The sequence below is a fragment of the Cervus canadensis genome, chromosome 1 (assembly GCF_019320065.1).
Source record: "Cervus canadensis isolate Bull #8, Minnesota chromosome 1, ASM1932006v1, whole genome shotgun sequence".
NCBI classification, from domain to species: domain Eukaryota; kingdom Metazoa; phylum Chordata; class Mammalia; order Artiodactyla; family Cervidae; genus Cervus; species Cervus canadensis.
The window spans coordinates 37,300,852-37,319,946 of NC_057386.1; the positions used below are offsets into that span (position 1 = coordinate 37,300,852).

The 19,095-nt window shown below is 56.0% G+C and overlaps 2 protein-coding genes across 6 annotated transcripts; both read right to left on the reverse strand.

The window, feature by feature from the left end:
- Positions 1-6,835: 6,835 nt before the first annotated feature.
- OVCA2 (OVCA2 serine hydrolase domain containing) lies at positions 6,836-8,272 on the reverse strand. Its single transcript, XM_043478280.1, has 2 exons — positions 8,004-8,272; positions 6,836-7,660 (listed from the first exon to the last, which is right to left on the reverse strand). The coding sequence occupies exons 1-2, from the start codon at positions 8,188-8,190 to the stop codon at positions 7,161-7,163; spliced, it is 687 nt and encodes a 228-aa protein (XP_043334215.1). The 5' UTR covers positions 8,191-8,272; the 3' UTR covers positions 6,836-7,160.
- DPH1 (diphthamide biosynthesis 1) lies at positions 7,524-17,136 on the reverse strand. 5 transcript variants are annotated; one of them, XM_043478244.1, is made up of 13 exons: positions 16,994-17,136; positions 15,032-15,184; positions 14,844-14,907; positions 13,090-13,211; positions 12,549-12,706; positions 12,309-12,430; positions 10,572-10,640; positions 10,021-10,177; positions 9,806-9,906; positions 9,040-9,118; positions 8,626-8,766; positions 8,362-8,469; positions 7,524-7,660 (listed from the first exon to the last, which is right to left on the reverse strand). In XM_043478244.1, exons 1-12 carry the CDS (start codon positions 17,052-17,054, stop codon positions 8,380-8,382), a joined length of 1,317 nt encoding a protein of 438 aa, XP_043334179.1. In that variant the 5' UTR covers positions 17,055-17,136; the 3' UTR covers positions 7,524-7,660; positions 8,362-8,379. The 5 variants fall into 5 exon arrangements, with proteins under 5 accessions (XP_043334179.1, XP_043334210.1, XP_043334195.1 ...); XM_043478275.1 differs by having other exon boundaries at positions 16,951-17,071; XM_043478260.1 differs by having other exon boundaries at positions 14,844-15,184; positions 16,951-17,077.
- Between the last annotated feature and the right edge of the window lie 1,959 nt (positions 17,137-19,095).

Consider the following 19,095-nt stretch of genomic DNA (forward strand, 5'->3'; position numbering starts at 1 on the left):
GGATCCAATCAGCCCAGTCTCCGTGCAGTGGCATCTGTCCACTGTAGACCCACCCCAGGGTCCTCTGTGCCACTGTTTTTTTCTTCAACAATCTTCCCAGATTCCTGTTCCCCCAGTCCCTCCCTTCACACTGTCCTTACATCTGTATGGAAGGGTCTGACATACCTGCCCCCAACCTAGCTGCCTTTAATCTTTGACCTCTCCCTCCCTCCCTAGTTCCACCTGTCCTGGCCTGGCCTTGCCTTCCCTCCACCCTAACCCAGCTCCTCTCTCTGAACACACTCCCCTCCCTCATTTAGAACTTTCCTCAATTGATTGAGCTAGGCTCCGCCAGGACCATTCGTTCATTCATTTCCCTACTCCTGTCCAGGAGAACTTTGCCTAATATAGCATGGACTCTTCTTACCAATTCTGACCTACAGGAACTCTTACTCCTCCAGGAAGGGGTCTCAGCCCAGCTACCCTCCCCCCAGATTCTTCTCTGCTGAGCTGCCAAAGTCCCTCCTTCCACAGATGGGTCCTAAATGAGGTTTGCTGGGAGTCAGGCTCTGAAACTGTGGTCTGGTCTTCCTCCCTTCCACTTACTGAGGCTTCCTTTCTCTCCCTTCTCCTGCCACCTTTCCCCCACCTCCCCCATAGAGCACCCTCTTGCTCATTTCTGGGGAGTCCAAGTCACCCTCCTCAACTTTTCTCCCTTCCCTCGGGTCTCTAGCTCCTGGATTCCCATTGAGCCTTTTCTTCCATGCCCAGCCTCCTCCTACAATCCCCTGGAATCCCCTCTCTTTCCCTCATGTCCCTAACACCACCGTTTTAGGTGATGTCACAGGCCCCTCCGGGGGTCCAGCTTTTTTTCCTCACCCCCCCCGCCCCCGCCCAAGGGTGATGACACCGCAATAGCCTTGCGGGGTATAACGCCGCCACCGCAGGGCATCCAGTGATGTCACAGAACCGTCGAGTCCAGGAATTGAGGAGTCGGAGTGGGGGCTACTGGGTGAGGACCCTGGAAAGCCGGGGGGTGGGCTGGGGTTGAGCCCCCAGATGTCTCAGAGTGAATACATTTATAATGGGCCTGGCCACACTCCCTGCACTGTCCTCGCGCTGGCCCCCAGCCCGCAGTTCCGGAAAGTTAACCCCTTGTAGACCCGTACGGGGGGGGCGCGAGCTCCCCTCCCCGTTCCTGCTTCCGTGCGCCCTCCTCCCCTTCCCAGCTCCCCATCGCCTCAGTCCCCACCACCCCACCCCACCCCCCCGCCTCGCCACTATAAATAGCCCCTCTTCCCGTTTCCTAAATTCCCTGCTGACGTCGGCAACGCGTCAGTGTGTAGGAGCCGCGGCCGCATGAATGAGCCGCCGCACGAGTACTACGCGCGCCTATAAAAGCCGCCGCGCCAGCCCGGCTGCGGGAGGCGAGCGGGCGCGGGCGCAACACAGCCGACAGGTAAGCGGGACCGACCGACCAATGGGCGACAGATGGACGATGCACGGACATGGACTGGAAGGTAAGGAGGAGACCAACAGGCAGCAGGTTAGAGGGGACCCAAAGGGGTGGGGTTGGGGACAGGGTGGAGGGCACGAGGGTCCCCCCGCAACTGCTAAAGCTGGAGCCAGAGGCGTACGCAGAACCCCGAGCAGCACCTGCCTGCGCCCGGATGGAGACGCAACCACTTCGGAGGAGCATCGATTAGAGGACCGACCTGAGTCCCTGCGGCTTTTCCTGGGGCTCCTGCGCCATCCTCCCAAGAAAGTGGGACGAAGGTGCTGGCGCCCCAGGAGACGCGCCCCTTCCTCTCCTCCCCGCAGAGCGGTGACTCAGCCTCGCTGCCCCCAGTCTGCTGAGCTGGGGCGCCGGCGAGAGACAGACGCCCACCTACCCGCCCCCCTACCGCAGCTTCTCGGGATCCCTCCCCTCATTCAACCGGGGCGCCCCCTCCCCGTCCCGTCGAGCTGGTCCCTCAGCGCCCCCAACTTCCCGCCTCCGCATGAGGAGCTGTCCTCTCAGGACCAGGCGGGGGCGGGGCCTCGGCCTGACTGCCCCGCCCCGCCCCCATCACCCGCCCCTCCCCCTCCCCGCAGCCGGAAGTGCCTCTCCGCAGGGACATCTTTGACGTCACAGGGTTTTGACGTCAAGGGCCGCGTGCCTGTCCGCTAGCGCCGGGGCCGAGAAGGGTTGGAGACGCGGGGCAGGAAGAGCAGCAGCGCCCCCAGCTGCGGGCGACGGAGCCACCCTGCCCGGGCAGCGCGCCGGCACCTTGGCTCTAGACTGCTTACTGCCCGGGCCGCCCTCAGTAACAGTCTCCAGTCACGGCCACCGACGCCTGGCCCCGCCCCAGGACCGCGGACCCGGCCACCCGCCGCGCCCCCGGCCCCTCGGTCCCCGAAGATCCCTCAGCCCCGCGCTCGCTGCCCGCGCCGCCGCTGTCCGCGGTGCTGATCCAGCGTGGGCACCGCCATTGGACCGTCCCGTCCCCAGTACCCAGGGGCTACTGAGGGGCTGCCGGCCCACACGCACTTCGCAGAGCCCCAAGAGCCCAGAGCCCCGTCCCTGCAGCGAGCGCCACCCTCCTCCCGCACCGCCGCCGTCCCCCCACCGTCCCCCCACCCCGCGGTCCTGACGTCAGCCCAACCGGAGCTGCCGTGGTGCCGTCAGCAGCGCGCGCCCCGCCCCCGCGTCTCCAGGGCAACCGTGGCTTTCGATTGTTACTGTGGGAACCGGAGGTAACAGTCTACAGCCATGGTCGCCCCGCAGCACGCCCACGCGCCGCGCCACGCAGCATACCGCCCGGCGGGATGGGGGAGACTCGGAACAGGAGGAAGCGGAGGCGGCGAGTCGAGAGCCCATGTGTCTGCGGGGGTGGCGGGAGGTGCCGCACAGGGAGGCGGGCTACTCCGGAGCCGGGCATCCAACGAGTCAGAGAAGGAAGCGGAGTATGGTCTGCGGAGTATGTCTGGCTGTCCCCCTCAGTGACCATCCTGTCCTCCTAGCCGAGGTACTGCAGCCAAGGGATCGTGAGAGAATGGGGAGTTCTGGGATTTGGGTTCTTTTTACCTCCTTGGAGGGAGGGAGGGAAGCTGCAGGCACCTGGAAAAATGTTTGCATCCTGGGAACCGAAGGGGGTTGATGGAGGAAAGGTTTTCTAAATGCGCCACGATCTCATTCTTCCGGGAACCCCTAGCTGAGTAGGCAGAGGGCAAAGGGTAAACCTTGAACCCATTGGCTGATGGAGTCACAGCCTTCCCTCCCTCCTCTTCCCTCCGAATCTTGAAGGATAAGAAGGGTCCCCGACCCTCAGGAAGCGTAAAGCTTGTAAAGTTAACCTGTCCGTAAATTGTTGTGTGAACATACCTGCATCCTCACCTCATTCTATCTCTAGGTGCTGGATTCCAATTTTAGACTGTCTCAAACTAGCCATAAAGAGGGAAAGTAAATACCAGAGGAGCTGAAGTCCTCTTGGGCTAGTAAAGTGTAAGCAATGACCTCTTCAAAAATATTCTGCCTGTCACTTGCCGCCACCACCATCACCCACTTCGGGGCTGACTGTTGGATACTGGGTGCAAGACCGCCGAGGGGCAGTGTTGGGAATGATTAATGCAACCCAGTCCTGCCACCCATTAATACAATTTTTCTTGACCTCTCCATGTCCCCTTTTCTAAACTGTTTCTAACACAGTTGGTGATGGTTTCATAGCTAATCAACACCCACACTTTCTTTCTTCCACCCAAGGACACTGAGGGCTTAGATGAAAATGCACCTGATTCTGGCATCCCGTGCACATCGGTGGGCAGACTGTGTGCACCTGGCAAGAGTGCACAGGGAGGCAGGAGGTCCCACCTGGCATCACCAACTGGCTGTTAAGGGGCCATGTTATTTCTGAGCCTTCTGTAAAACGAGATAGTGATCCCTCCTTTTTTGGCAGGCCTGTTGTGAGGACCAAATAAGATCATGTAAGTAAAAACCTTTGAAAACTGCAGAATGCTATTTTGATCTTAAGTATTCTCTTAGGCTACTATGTCCTTGGAAGGGGGTGGTGGTGCTGGGGAGACCCCAGCTCTGGGCACTGAGAATGAACAGGGGAGTGAAGGGTACACATTTCTCTGGGCCTAGGACTGAGGCTGTTGAGGGTTCTCTGCTTAGGGACTCTCTCTCCCAAGAACTTTAGGAACTAAGGTGGAGTGAGAGGTAGAAAAGATAAATGGCAGGGATGTTTTGGAAAGAAGAGATGAAGTCTTTTGCAGTTTGAACCCATCTGCAAGTGGTTGGGGCGGGGGGCGGAAACCAGAGGACTGACTGTACAGTTAGGAGTTCAGGATCTTGAAAATCATTCAGGACAGCACACCCCCAACCTATTTTATGGATTAGGAAGGTGAGGCCCTTGCAGGACACGCTGTCCAGTAGTGAGTGGTGGCCTCTGCTCATTTTCTGTGAAGAAGCAGAGAAGAAAACGACTAGTCAAGGTTAAGACCGGCAGTTCTTGGATCTGGATCCAACTCTGGGGAAGTTAGCCTCTCAGTGCCTCATCTCAGTTGTAAAACTAGGTTAGCATCTACCTTATGAAGCTGTGAGATTAAACTAGGTAACTAAAGCTTCTGCTTAACACAAGGCCTTGCATAGTTAACACTCAATAGATGATATACCTCTTCCTGTCTTCTGGACCTCATTATCCCTAGTTGAAAATGTTAGATCAATGTTTCTTAGCCAGACCTTGTTTTCCTCTTCCTAGTGGAGTGCCTGAGAATCTTTTTTTTTTTTTTCAAATTACACATATTTACCAGAGATTTACACTCTACTAAGACAGTGGTTTTCCAGCATTTCATTGCATGACAGTGACCAGGATGGTTTGTCAAAATGCAGATTCCTGGGTCCTAGTGATTGGCTCAGTAAGTCTGGAGTTGGTCCCAGGAACCCAAGGTTTAACATGATCCTGATGCAAATGGTCCATGGAATTGGTGTGGAGGGGAAAAACACCCTAAGATTCCCCATTGTTCCTGGAGGGCACTATGGGGGATGACATATCACACTTGTTGGGAACACGTGGACCATATCATGTTTCCTTCTGTGCTGTGATTAGTTGTCTCACTCTTTGCAACCCCATGGACTGTAGCCCACCAAGCTCCTCTGCCTGTGGGGATTCTCCAGGCAAGAATACTCAAGTGGGTTGCCATGCCCTCCTCCAGGGGATCTTCCCAACCCAGGGAAGCCCAGCAATTTTGATCCTCAGGGGAATTTCCACCTTCTCACTTCTGCTTCACCAGATCCTGCTCTGGTCTTCAACCTCACCCTTCTAACTTTAAACACTGCCTTAATATTCACTCCCCAAATGTCTTTCCCTCTCTCCTTTACTTCTCCCAGTAATTCCAAGTAGCAGCAACTGTGGTATGCAAGACATGTTCATCTCTTGAGGCCTTGCTAAAGAGGGAAGCCTGTGATTGCCTGGAGGGCTTGTGAGTCAACTGCAGACTTACTGCTTTTTATTCCCAACTGCTTACTTCCAGAGAAGAAAGGAATCTGAATTTTTGTGTGACATTCCTAAAATTTTAACTATCACAAACCCATTTTTTCCCCTAAAATTCTATGGGCCAAATCCCACAGGTCTGTAGGAGTAATTCAGAGCATTTCAGTCTCTTCCTTTGCCAAGGAAGGGGTCCCTTTAAAACATCAAGAGCAAGGTAGTAGCACTGAGGCAAAAAACTTTCTTCCCCCCGCCCCCCTTTCTGCCTAGGCATTTAACTCTAGCTTTATTTTTAATATTGCATGGTGCCTGCTAAGTGGCTTCAGTCGTGTCTGACTCTGTGCAACCTTATGGACTGCAGCCTACCAGGCTCCTCTGTCCATAGGATTCTCCAAGTAAGGATACTGGAGTGGGTTGCCATGCTCTCCTCCAGGGGAATCTTCCTGAAACAGGGATCGAGCCATCGTCTTATATCATCTCCTGCATTGGCAGGCAGTTTCTTTATGACTAGTGCACCTGGGGAGCCCCTGTAAGTCTCAGAAAGCTGCTATCCATAGTGAAGAACTCAGGATTTCAGGTGATTTAAGGCTCTTAGTCTGGCTGCCTCAGGATGGGCTAGGGCATTTGTGCTGCAGTTCCCTAACCCCAATTCCTGCTCAGTTACTAAACTACTTGGGGCAGCCATGCTTGTGGGCCAGATACGGCCTGTTGCGATCTTCCAGAAAAGGAACAAACTGATGAATCTGCAGAGGCAGGGCAGCCTGGGGAAGAAGGCACTGGAAGTGGAGGGAATGGTTAAAGCGAGCAGTCTTTAGAGTGCCTAAGAATAACTAACAGCATTTTCAAACCAGATGGGCTGCTTAGGCCTTGGCTGTGACCACTACAGAGTAGCATCCATCTCCAGCTCTGCAAACAGGGTTAAGTTTGGAAAAAGGTTACCTCTGTGCTGTCTTTGTTTCTATCTAGGTCTAGTACCATCCCATCCTTCAAACTCATAGTTCAGAGAAGCTGACAGCTATGGTGGAGAAAACAGAGAATACATGAAGCCTGGTTTTGACAGGCCAACACACAACTCTTAGGGATCAGGATCAAAGGAGCTAAAACTCAATATGGCCCAGGCAGAGCTTTGCCAACTGGTCTCTTCCCTAAACTTCTCAGATGTAAATTCTTCCCTCCTTCAGGGAGGCGTCCTTTCCTTCAGCTTGGGACTTAAGACTTCCACCAAAAATGTGTATGTGCACATATGCGTAAGCTTGTCCTAGGGGTTCACAACTGCAAACACCTCCCAGCTTGGTGCTGCCCTGGAGGCTGTGCTGATGCCTAGGAATCCATGTTTTAAAAAAACATAAAACGGGTTTTCCTGTGTCTCTTTTCCAGGAAAAAGATGCTCAAAATCCAAATCACTTTATTGTGTGGCAGTCAGTGCTGCCAGTCTCTCGTTTTCCTGTCACCCCCCACTCATTCAGGATGCCAAGGTCAAAGTCCACTGAGGCCTCCTAATCCTCCTCCCCCTTTTTTCTTTGAGTGCAGAGCTGGGCTTATATAATTTGAGTCTTAAGTACTGATATTTGTCTCTTAATTGGAGATGGTGAGGTGCCCTAATAGCAGGGGAGATTTCTACGTAGAAAAAAGGCAGGGATTACAGAGGCTGCATCAAGGTCACGGGAAGTGGAACGGAAAGGGGATGCAGAGGCAAAGGCCTTTGTAGAGCTTTCAGTTTGCAAACTGGTCCAAGAACTTGAGGTAGGCCTGGCGCTGGGGTGCGGCTGCTGGAATGAAGTGGCCACCAGAGTGGGTAAGGGTGATGGCTCCATTGAATCGGCTACACAGCTGCACACTCTCCTGAGAGGGGATGACGCCGTCAGTGTCCCCAAAAACATGGAGGGAAGGCAGTGACAAGGGACCCTGCATGATGGGTTCCATGAGGCCAAGGCCCCGCGGGCAGAAACCAGATACGAGGATGACAAACCGGGGCAAAGGGAAGTGGGGATCGCCGGCTTGGCCAAGGGCACACACAAGAGCTGCTAGCGCGGCCCCCTGGCTGAAACCAAGGATCCCATCGAAAGGCCCCAGCTTGTTCAGTGCCTGTGCCACCGTTCCCAGGGCTTCCTCCAGACCTCTGCACGCCGTGGGCTCTTCCAGGGCCAAGAAAACGTCTGCCTCCTGTTCGGAAAACCACCAGCCTCGAGGCTGCTCCTCCGGAGGGCAGGGTCCTACAGAGATTACGGGAAGAGTACAGAGTTAAGGCAAGGGGAAATCTAGGGGGAAAGAAATACAGAGAATGAGGGAAACAGAGGTGGTTGAGGCAGAGTAGAAAGTCTGGGGTAAATGAGGCGGGGAACAGACTGACCTGGAGAGATGAGTAGAAGTCTGAGAGGACCAGGCAGGAGTTTGAGCAAGCGGCTAGGTTGGCAGAGGTGGCATGTAGGGGCAGAATGAAGTGGGAGGATGGCAGGAATGTGGGGAGGGACAAGGGTGGCTGTGTGCAGGCAGGTGTTACGCGGACGAGGCAAGACAGAAGACTCTGGGCGCATTTCCGGGCAGGGCTCCTCTCACCGGAGTCTGGCTTGGCGCCTTCCGACCCCGCTGCGTCCACGACCGGGTGCGGGCCGCTGAGGCACACGAGCTCTGCGCGGCCCCGCAGCGCCTTCCGCAGCGCCCCGGTCTTCTCACGGAAGCCCCGCTCGCTCTGCCGAAAACCCGCCAGACACAAAATCCGCAGAAGCGGCTGCGCAGCCATCATGCATGGCGCGTGCGCGCCAGAGGAACAGGAAGCAGCCTTTCCCCGGGCGGAAGTTGAACACGAGGGGCGGGACCCAATACAGCCACTACCCTGGAGGCGGGCCTCAGAGCAAGCGGACGTTGCCATGACAACGGGAAGAGGGTGCGGCAGGTCCAGAGGTAGGCCTGATACCTGGGAACCAGGAGCGTCTCAGGGAGCGATCGGCGACACCTTCTCGTCTCTGCAGCTGCAAAGCTCGCAAGCCGCGGCTGGAGAGGGGCGCGCGGGACCCCCCTGAACCTGGGGTGGCAGACTTAGGTCACGGTCCCGCTTCTACGACGTTCCCCACCCCGCTGTCGTGCATTTCCCTTAGCGGCCGCAGGGCGGCGGCCTCGGCTCGCGCCGCCTGGGAGGCCGCGCCCAGGCCCCTCGGTCTTCCTTGGTGTCCCTTCCTACCTTCCCCAGGGCCGGCCGGCCTGGGACCTGGAGCAGCCGATCCCGCCCGTGGTTCACCGTCCACGGCCCCAAGGAGCTGCTGGCGTAGAAGTCCATAGGGTAGGGCTGCTGCCAGGATATGTCCCTCAAGGCCACCGCCGCCTGGGGGAGAAAATCCGGACAGTAGCATTTGCCAACATTTTTCTACGCAGGATTATTTAATTCAGTCCTCACGATGACGTACGAAGGTCCTATTATACCCATAGCATAGAAAGGAAATGTGAGGTTCAGAGAGCGGAAGGGACTTGCACAAGGCCACACAGCTAGGAAGTGCCTCCGCTGTAACTTAAGTGCAGCTCCACTGAGGACCCCTTCCAGGACAGAACTAAGGATAAAGCCCATTCTCCCCCAGGGGTTTTCAGAACCTAGTGTTACCTCATAGGGCGTGAGCAGCGGCTTGGGGAAGGCTGTACCCCAGTCGATGGACAGGCGTGGACATGCCACCTGCACCCACCTATAAGAAGGGAAATCAGGTCAGATCCAAAGGCGGGGGAAGGGGGGGGCGGGGGGGTGCTCTCTGTTCCTGGCAGCATGCTGAAGAACATGACTGTGTCCCCAACACACTCAACGGAGCCTACTATTAATTCGAAAGTAAAGACTGTCACCAACTGCTGTTTAGAATAGCACTATGGTATTGTTTTCTCCTGTTTCCTCCACTGTGAGCTTTTTTTCAGTTTTTATTGAATTTGTTACAATATTGTATATCTTATGTGGGATCTTAGCTCCCCAACTAGGGAATTGAAACATGCAGCCCCCCACACTGGAAGGTGAAGTCTCAACCACTGGACCACCAGGAAGTCCCTGACTATGAACTTCCTGAAGAGAGGGCTTGGGCAGCATGTTCACGATCAGACCCCAGGATAAAATTTACTGCCTGGTCCAATGCAGGTGCCAATCACCCCTCAAACTCATCTCACGCAGAACGACTATGATATAGCTGTTGCCTGTGAGCCCCCAAGCCAGACAAAGTTGAGTTGACCCATAGCCAAAAGTAGCCCCCGCGGAATGAGTGCTCTCTAAACATTAAAATTTCATGGTCATGGAAGCACTGACTCCAGCCTGCAATAGGAGCTGGGCAGAACCCAGATTCTAAGCTTCCTTAGCCAGTCATCTCTAGATAGATTAAGGTGGGGAAACGTACACATCCACCTCGGGAAGGAGGCTGAGCTTGCTGGGGAAGATCTCGGAGAGCAGCAGCCTCACGAAGGGAAGTCCCAAGGCTTGGAGCCGAGATTCCAGGTGCTGTTGGGAGAAGGAGGCAGAGCTGGGGTGATCAAGTGGCCAAAGTAAATCCCTTGGCCTCCTGATTTTCTCAGCCGGGTTCCCAGCTAGTCCCCTTTCCCAGAGCCCACTGACCTCCAGAATCTTGGGACTGCCTTGGCGGCCCAAAGTGCCCAGGATGAGACCCCAGGATTTAGCTGAGTGGGCAGTGGCTATGGCTTCCCGGCGGTTGGCCTGCATGCGCTGGTGGTCATAGTGCTCTCTGGACAGGACCTTGCTGTAAGGGTCGTATCTGGAAAAGAAGCTGTCAGGGTCACTGGGACAGCCACTCACAGGACTTGTGCCATATACACAGCTCCCTCATGCAGCCCCTTGGTCTTCGGAACCCTCAGGCTCCATGCAGGCACTTAGGAACAGAGGCAAGAGCAGAGACTGCTACTGGAAGATCAGTTCCACGGCTGGAGCAGGCACGAGAGAGGGTTCTAGGATCTGGGTGTGGATCCAGTGGATGGGGAGGTGCTGTGTAGCAGCAACCCTACATCTGGTACCTAGATTCAGAACCTCAGATCCTCAGGGCTGGGGGCTTTTAAGTGGTCCTGGGGTGAGGAGGTTTGGGGCTGACTGAGGGTCTCAGGGGCAGGGGACTCCACCCCCTTCCCAGCTGGTTAGCCCAGTCCAGCCGATACCGGTAAGCGGAGATGTTGGGGTTGGCGATCATGACAGACTCCAGGTGGAAGCGGCCATCTCCAAGATACCTGCAGTGGGGAGAAAGGGGGCCATGAGGGTGGGATGGGGCACCAGAAGCAGGCAGTGGCTTGGAGGTCCAGAGGACTGAGTTTTGGCTGGCTACACTGCGGTGTATGTGAACTGGGACAAGTCATCCTTTAAAACCCCTCCTCCCACATGCAAGGCCCTGGATGTCTCACATGTAAAATAGGAGTCTGAACTGGAGGACCGTTAAGGCCCCTCTAGTTATGTAATGCAGAATCTAAGAACTGCCCCTATCCCCAACTGAACCTTCTAGGGGAAGAGGAAGGAGCCAGCCAGGGTCATGAGAAGGCTCTAGAGAGCCTAACGTGGAGGTGGAAGGACAGACTGTCCCTCACCTAGCTCAGTACGGATGTGGGAAGTGGTGTTCAGGGTGTCATCTGGGCCATAAATGAGCTTTCAGGGTGTATATATAGTTTGACTACTCTTTGCTCAAACTAGCTCTTGGGTCCAGTTACTGAACTGTAATAAGAGCCAGTGTTTACTGGGCTTCTACCTTCCATGTACCAGGCCTGGGCTAAACACCTGACATGTATGACTTTACTCAATCCTAACAGGTAATCCTCCAAGCTACCCATTTCACAAAATCCCCATTTCACAAAAGATACTAGTGAGGTTCAAGGATGTAGAGAAATCTGAATCCCCATTTCGCAAAAGATACAAGTGAGGTTCAGAGATGTTAAGAAATTTGCCCAAAGTCACACAGCTCTCTTAAGCAGTATACCTGGGACTTGATTCTAGGCTTAAACACCAGGCTGTATCAAGCAGGGCTAGGAGATGCTGTCCTTAACTGCACCTTCCCAGATCATGGAGAGGCCACAGCATGGAAGACAGTCCATGTGGCAGCTCCTTCTCTCTTGGGAGACCACACCGAATTGTGATGAATGGCCAACAAACACTCGGGGTGTTCCTCCCTCCAACAGACACCCGAAGCCCCCAGGGGCAGGCATGTATGAGCTCAGAGTTATGTATGCCCAGGCAAGAGGGAATGCCCATCAGGGAGCAGGGCTGCCAGGGAAAGGGAAGGCCCTAATGTGGGCCTCTCTGGGGGCAGGGATGTCCTGTGTGGGTGCAGCAAAGCTTGTGGGAGCAGCACCAGCAGCCCCGGAAGTGGGACTGAGTCAGGGGAATGCCCCCCCTTCCCTGCCATTAGCTGAGAATGGGGCTCCCCTCCCCAGTCTTAGCGGGGGGAGCTGTCGGCTCCGAGGCTGGCTGCATTCACACAACATTAAGCATTTCCATTACCTAAAATAATTAGGCGGCAGGAGACACGCTGCTCCTGCTTGTTAGCTGTCCAGATGCTAAATTAATGGGGCTGCAGCCTGGGCGTGCCCATCCATCTTCTCCAATTATATTCCCACCATTTTGAGCCCCACCCTTGTCCCCCCGCCGCCCCCCCGCCGCCCCCCGGCCAGCATCAGGCCCTCATTCCTGCCCCACCCTGGGGATAGTCTTCTGGATGTTGGCCAGAGCACTGGAGAGGGAGTCGGGGAACCTGAAACTCTCTTTGGTCCCCATCTTGCAGGGTGACCTTGAGCGAATGGCTAAGGAGTCTGAGACTCAGTTTCCTTTCCTGGACGATGAACCTCAGCGTTCAGAGGAACCTAGGGAACTTTTCCTATGTCTCTATGACTGGCCCCCCATTTTCCACTTACACCACAGCCTCCACCTCCTTGGGTAGGCAGGGGGACGTGCAGCCCAGAATCTCCCCAGGGGACAGGGGCTTGCACTGTGGGACACTCACACGATACTCAGCTTTCAGCTCTTGGGCAGCTGCCTGTAGGGAGAATGAGGGAAGGGAAGCAAGTGGACGGGGAGGGAGAGCCAGGCCCAGAGGACCAGCCTGGAGCACCCGACGTGGGGACCCAGGAGGAGCCCAGAGACCAGCCCATTACCTGCAAGGTTGACACGAACTGAATGGTGCTGACCAGCGCAAGGGCGCTGCCTGGGGGAAAGGTGAGGCGGACAGAGTCCAGGAGGTGGGCAGTGTCTATCCGGATGTCCACAAAGACGTACAGCACCCGGAAGTCTTGGGCCGAGGTGTCCATGGGAACTGGGAGGAGGGAAGAGTTCAGGAGACTGTTTTGGAGGGCAAGAGGGGCAGAGGACAAGCAGCTTCAGCCTGAGGACAGACGGGGTTTGGGGAGGTAGGGAGGGTAGTGTCACGGGTCTTTTAGAAGCTCCATCTCTGCCACTCGACTAGGGGGTCCAGCCTGCTCTACCACCAACAGCCTTTCAAACACCCATAACTGGGACAGCAGCATGGTTTCCAAGGCAACCAAGTCCAAAGGCAAGCTCCACCCATGGAGCAGGAAGGCCAAGGCCATCCCAGACACCAGGAGGGACCTGGTGCGTGCCAGCAGCAGCAGGCACTGCAATGGAGATGAGCGTGCAGTTCTGCCTCCCAGCCAGGTCTGGGTGTCCTGGCGGCCGTACCCAGGCAGCTGTGGCCGTAGTGCACCAGAAAGTCAGCCCCCAGGGCTCTCGCAGTGAAGTCGTCCACACAGCAAGCCCCATAGGTCACGTCGCCCATCACCATCACTTCGGCCTCTGTGAACCTGTGGGGGTGGAAATGATGGGACAGTGACACAAGGAGTGAGGTGGTAGAGAGACCTGAATGTGGTGTATCTCAGGGCCCAGCTCTGCTCTCCCTGCCTCTCCCAATCCTTTGGGTTGGCAACTGCCACTTCTGCCAACAGAGTAGGAGGGGCCCAGCTGCTACCTCCCCCAGGTCTGGCAGCAGCTCCTGGAACTCTAGCTGTATGCGGATGGACTCTACAGCACCCTGGTTCCTCTGCCCGGACTCCAACTGCAAGAAGGACCCCCCAGGCCTCAGCCTGGCATACCCACGGGTCAACCACAGACCTCTGCTGCCCTGACTCATCCCACCCAGAGCCAGGTGCATGCACATACAGGCAAAGACACACATTTCCACTCCCTGGCACTGTGACACGTGCTGGATGCACATCACCTCCCAGCCGCCCAGAACCCCTGCTGCCTCCCCACCCTTAGTCAAGGCCCTCTGTGCCAGGATGGGGGAACCCACGAACAGCTCCCCCACAGCACATGGCGCCACCCACATGCCTCATGCGTCAGGAAGAGTGGGCTATGGCCAGCGCACTGCCATGGGATCTGCTGCCAGGCCTGAATCACTGGGGGATGGGGGCGGGTGGGGAAGACCCCACATCCCCTAAACTCACCACAGGAAGGGGGTCAGAGGCCCAGCTCTTCCCTGAGACCCACCCCTGGGGCATGGAGTCTGGCTCAGGGACGGGGAGGTGGGGGGGGGGGGGTCTCCCTGTTCTTCTCCTGGGGGTGTGGTGGCGAACGCTGAGCTGCTGCCAGGCACTGCCCCCTCCCCCCCCACCACCACCCCTTTCCCCAAATCAGGCTGTGCACAGAAGCAAATTATTCAGCTCCTTAGAATGCAGCCCAGGCATCTGAGTCAGCCGGAGCACTTAATTTTTTATAGATTAAAATGTATGCAAATTGGCCCAAGCCCTAGAGAGCATCCCCAAGGGGCAAGAGGGTGGGAGCAGGGAAGTGAGTCTGTGGCTGCGAGATTCGAAGCAGGGTGGGGGGAGGGCGGCAGCAGGGAAGGGGGAGGTTCCCATCACAAGATGACCTCCCCTTTCTTCTTTTGCCTTCCCTGTTCCTGTACTGGTTCCAGATGGCTGAGCGCTCACCCCCCTCCTGAGGATGGCTCATTGTATTGAAGAAACTTAGATGAGGGAGGTGGAGGAACTGAACACCATCTCCTAGGCGCTTCTCCTGCTGCCAAGCCCCTCCTTGCCCCACTCCTCCAAAGGTGCCAGAGAAAAAAAAGTCTCCCCCCATAGCCAGACCCCACGCTGACCACCCAGCCCATTCCAGGGTCAACTCTGGGGGCTCTCAGCTTCTTCCCCAGGCCCCACCATCTGCTCTGCGCCCAGCTTTGAGGACAATAAAATTGACTCATTTCTCCCTCCCAATTTCTTTTTTTTTAGGGAAGGGGAAATTTATAGAGACAAGGAAGGATTGTAGCAGGCTAGGAGTTTAGATTGCGGTTTTTCCCTTGGTGTGTGTATGGTTGTGGGAAGGAACACAGTAAGGCAGAGGTCCAGAAAGGGAAAAAAATGATGCCAATGGCCAGAGCCATAATGGACACGGGGAAGGTCTCGGTTCAGCTTCCACAGTGCCCCAAGGCTCACCTTTCCAAGATATCCACAATGGTACAGGCGAAGAGGAGGAGGCCTTCGGGCATTTGTAAGGCCACTGCAAGATAGAGCAGAGACATGCGAGCAGAGGGCTGGGAAAAGACTGGGATGGGGACACCCCCCTGGCTGGGTCAGACCACCTCTCCAATCGCACTCCAGCTCAGAGCTTGGGGGGGGCTCACCCTTCTTGGCCTGGGCCTGTTGGATCCTCCAGATGGTCTTGGGAATCTCAAAGTTATAGTTGGAAGGCAGGACTTGGATGGCCGCCTGCAGCTGGGGATTGTTCAGGATCTCAGCGGGGATCTGATTGGCCAAGCGGCCCCGAGGGGCTCGACCTAGGATAAATGTGAGAGGCCTGAGTTGGTGCCTGGCTTAAATCACAGCCAGACCTGATGGAGCTGTTAATGCCACCCAACTTTTAAGGCCCAGATCCCAGAAGTCAAGGGGATTGGCTCAGCCTTCTTCCCCACTGAGTTCATGCTGAAGCTGGAGAGATGACCCATTAAGTGAGGAGGAAATCTGTGTAACTGATTTCCATGTTATGAGATTATTGGGAATCAAGGATTTGAAGGTGTGGCTCACTCACCCTGAGAGTAAAGCTGGCACCAGGTGACACAACTGAGGGGCAAATGGGAAAAACATCCACACAACTGTTCCTCGATAGAGAACAATCCTGAGACAGCCCAAGAGCCCAGCCAGCCCAATCAGTCTGGGAAAACGTCCCTCTGCTCCCAGCCCCTGAGAAAGCCTTGAAGTTCTGAGATCCTAGATATGAGATCTGGAAACAAACTGTTACAAGTACTAATTTAAAAGACTTCCTTCCTTACTCCAGTCCCATTGACTTATGTCTACACTGGTTAATTCTTGCTTCTTCCCTCTCCTCATTCAAAAGGTAAATAAGCACCATACATTTAACTGCCTTAAGTTCCCTAGTTCCATCATTCTACCCCACTTCCCACTCCTGGAAGGCTGAAAAGAACACACTCCAGTCAGGACTGTGGGCAAAGAGGTGAGGACAGAAAAGTGATCTTGCCCTTCAAGGGCTTGTAGTCTAGAGGGCGAAATGCAGGGACACAAATAATTACAACCCCCCACCCCCAAGATTAAAGGAGAAGAAACACTGTAGTCCTTTAGGAAGGCTGCAGCCCTTACTCGGCATCCTACTCCCCACAATTCAGTTTAGCCCAACCTGGGCATCTCTTTGGGCACCAGACAGTTCAAGAGTGTGAAAAGGTGAGAAATGGACTCATTCTGCGAATATTTATTGAGCCTGTACTATTTGCCAGAACTTCTACCGGAGATCCTGCTAGACTGACACTTCAGCCTCTGTGTGTGGGTACTGTTTGGGGCAGCAGTAGACACAGGGGTGGTGATGGTGATGGTGCAGTGGAGTAGTAGAACGACAGGCTGGGACCCTAAGTCCCGATCTGAATGTAACCACTGCTATGGTACTTCTTGAGTTGTTTCAAAGGCCTTGGAACACCAGTCAGTGTCTCTGGGCCGGCCCTCACAGAAGCTCCTCTGACAGGCCCAAGTCCCTAGTGGTTGCAGGGGTGTGGGAGCTGCTAGTCCTAGCAGCTCAATTTGTCCCAAAGGCCAGTAGGCTCCTCCTTTTTTACCATTTGGCTGTGACCTTCTGTTTACGTCAGTATTCCCCGGTAGACGGTGAGATCCCTAAGGGCAGGGCTGCAATCTAGTCCCCGCATCTAGCACAGGCGGCATTCAGGGGGCGCTCCGTAAGTGCCGGGTTAATGAAACCTTGTGCCTCTTACGTGAAGTATTCCCTGAAGGCAGACTTGAGGAATGCCCCGTCCAACACGCCTGGCTCCTTCCCTCCCCGTCGGGTCCGTCTCATCGTTTAGTCCTCAGGAGTCTGTCTGCCCTCCAAGGAAGGGAGGCAGCGTTTCCGGCTTGAGAACTACAAGCTTCTAGGAGGGGCTGCTCCCGATGGTGCCCTAAGGTCGCATAAGAAAGACCGGTCCCCCTGGACTCCAGCGACAGTGACTCGGAGCGAGTGACTACGAGACCTTCCGGATCTGGCGGAGAACGGCACCGCCGCCGTTTAAGTGGGCTGGTCGTGTCCCTGACTCAGGGGCCCTACCCCGAGATGGGAGGTCCGGAGGCCGCAGCGTCGTAGCACCCACCTCTGCCCGGGCCGTTTCGGCTACAAGACTCTGCGGCCTCGGCCGCCACCAGCGCCGCCATCGCCAGCGGACCCACGTTGGGACCAAAAAGACAGCGCTAGAAGAACTCAGAGAGCGCAGACAGTGCGATCGATCGCCGATCTGCCAGCGAGGGCGGGGATTTGCCGGGCGGGGACCGTGAAGGAGAAAGATAGGGGCGGGGCCAGAGTGGGCCGCTCGTCTCAGCCCGGAAGGTCGGGACTCTCGGGAGCCCCTAGTGGTCCTCGACCACGGCGGTTGCGTTCTCCCGGCGACCCAGTCCCCTCCTCCCCTTGCGAGCAGCCTGATCCTGGCTCTCCTGGACAAGTGCCCTCCTATTTGCAGACTCCCTGCCCTAGTTCGGGGGGCGCAGTCTTGTAAATGGAAACACCGCCGGGTCTTCCTTCAGCTCCCCAGCTCCCCTCCTGATCAGCCCTGGACACCTATGGGCGGGGCCGCATTCCCTGCCTCAGAGGACCCCATTGTCCCGACAGGACAGAACTGCGCCCACTGAGCCAGCGTCAAGTTGAGTCTTGATGCCGATTTCCGGAGCGCTGGGATGCCCTTACACCTCTAGAACCCACAGTGTGGAAGGTTCACTGTGAAAAACTGCTACCAGGGGAAGGACCCCAGCTTGAGGATGCTTTCCTGGTAGAAAAGGGAAGTCCAAGGACTTGACTGCCTAAATCTTCGGGATTCTGGCCAATGTTTACCCTGCCTTGGCTGCCCCTCCGGCCTAGGTAGCCGGCCTATAAGCTCCTGGAATCCCAAAGAGAAGGCAAAGTGGCCAGTGGGACAGCCTTGACCTTTAGAAGAGCAGACTACCTGCAGGACTGGCTTTCAGCAAGGTCTGCCACCAAGCAGTCACCCCTCAGGGCCGTTTGCCCACCCAGCCCTCTGGCACCGTCTTCCTTTCTGCTCTGTGTGAATACAGCTGGCCCTTTAAGGCAGCTCTGTGGCCTCGGGCTCCCCTGGAGGCCCTCCCTGCTTGGAAACTCCTAATTAAGGCGCAGGGAGAAGTGAAAAACAAGCAGCCAGGGACAGGCCCTGCCTGGGAGACTGCCCAGAGAGGAGGGCTGGCCGGGCAGGCTGGGAATGAGCAGCTGAGGGGCAGACCAGAAAAGGTCAGTGCTCTGCCCCTCAGACCCCCAACGGATGCCCTTAGGATGGTCACAACCTCGGACAGGAATGTGGCCCAAGGAACATCCCATCAGCGTAACGAGAGTCCAGCCTGCACTTTCTCAATCTCTCAGGTTCTCTGGACCCCCAGTGTGGAGAATCTCAATTCTGGGGTCCCCTTGAGTCCAGCCCCTCCACATTCAGGACACGAAGGCCCAGTCTGTGGGCAGCCTTAGCTCTGGATGCAGCTGAGAGTCCCAAGAGGGAAAGACTGGCTCCAGTAGACAGTGATGGCATTTCCCTAGTGGACCCCACACCCCTTAGGACCTTTCCCTCAGCAGAAGTGGGGCCCACTGGTAATAGAAGGCCCCCATCCTCTTACAGCACCACCCCACAGCCTGTGTCCTGAATGAGTTGTGCAGCCCCCATTAGGAAACAAGCCTGTGCCTGAAGACCCCGCTGTGCAGGACATCAGGGGCCGTCATTCAACTTAGGCCGAGAACACCTCCATCTGTCCGTGGGGGTCTCCCTGCCAGAGTTACTCAGCAGTCTGAGTAATTACTGCCTGACAAGAAGGCGGGCACAGTGCACCCCCACCTTACAACACCCGCCTACAGTCGCCCCCACCCCCTGGCTGGCCTCCAGAACAGCACCCAGCCCTCCAGAGGCCTGAAATAACTCTGCTTCTCACACTCACGCCCAGCCCCAGCCAACTTTGCCTAAGATACTGGAGATTGCGGGGCAAGGGGTCATGGGGAGGCGGCTTGGGAGGTGGAAGGAGGATTAGCATACCCTGATGCAGGCTCATACTTCAGCACTGATCTACTGTGAGATGCTTCGCGAATTGCTCAACCTCCCTGACCTGGGTTTTACTGGCGGAGGGCCTCTGCAGCTCTCAGTGTCCTCAGAGTTCCAGCTAGTGTCTGCCTGGCAGGGCTCAGACAGGATGGCTCAGTCTGGTCCTG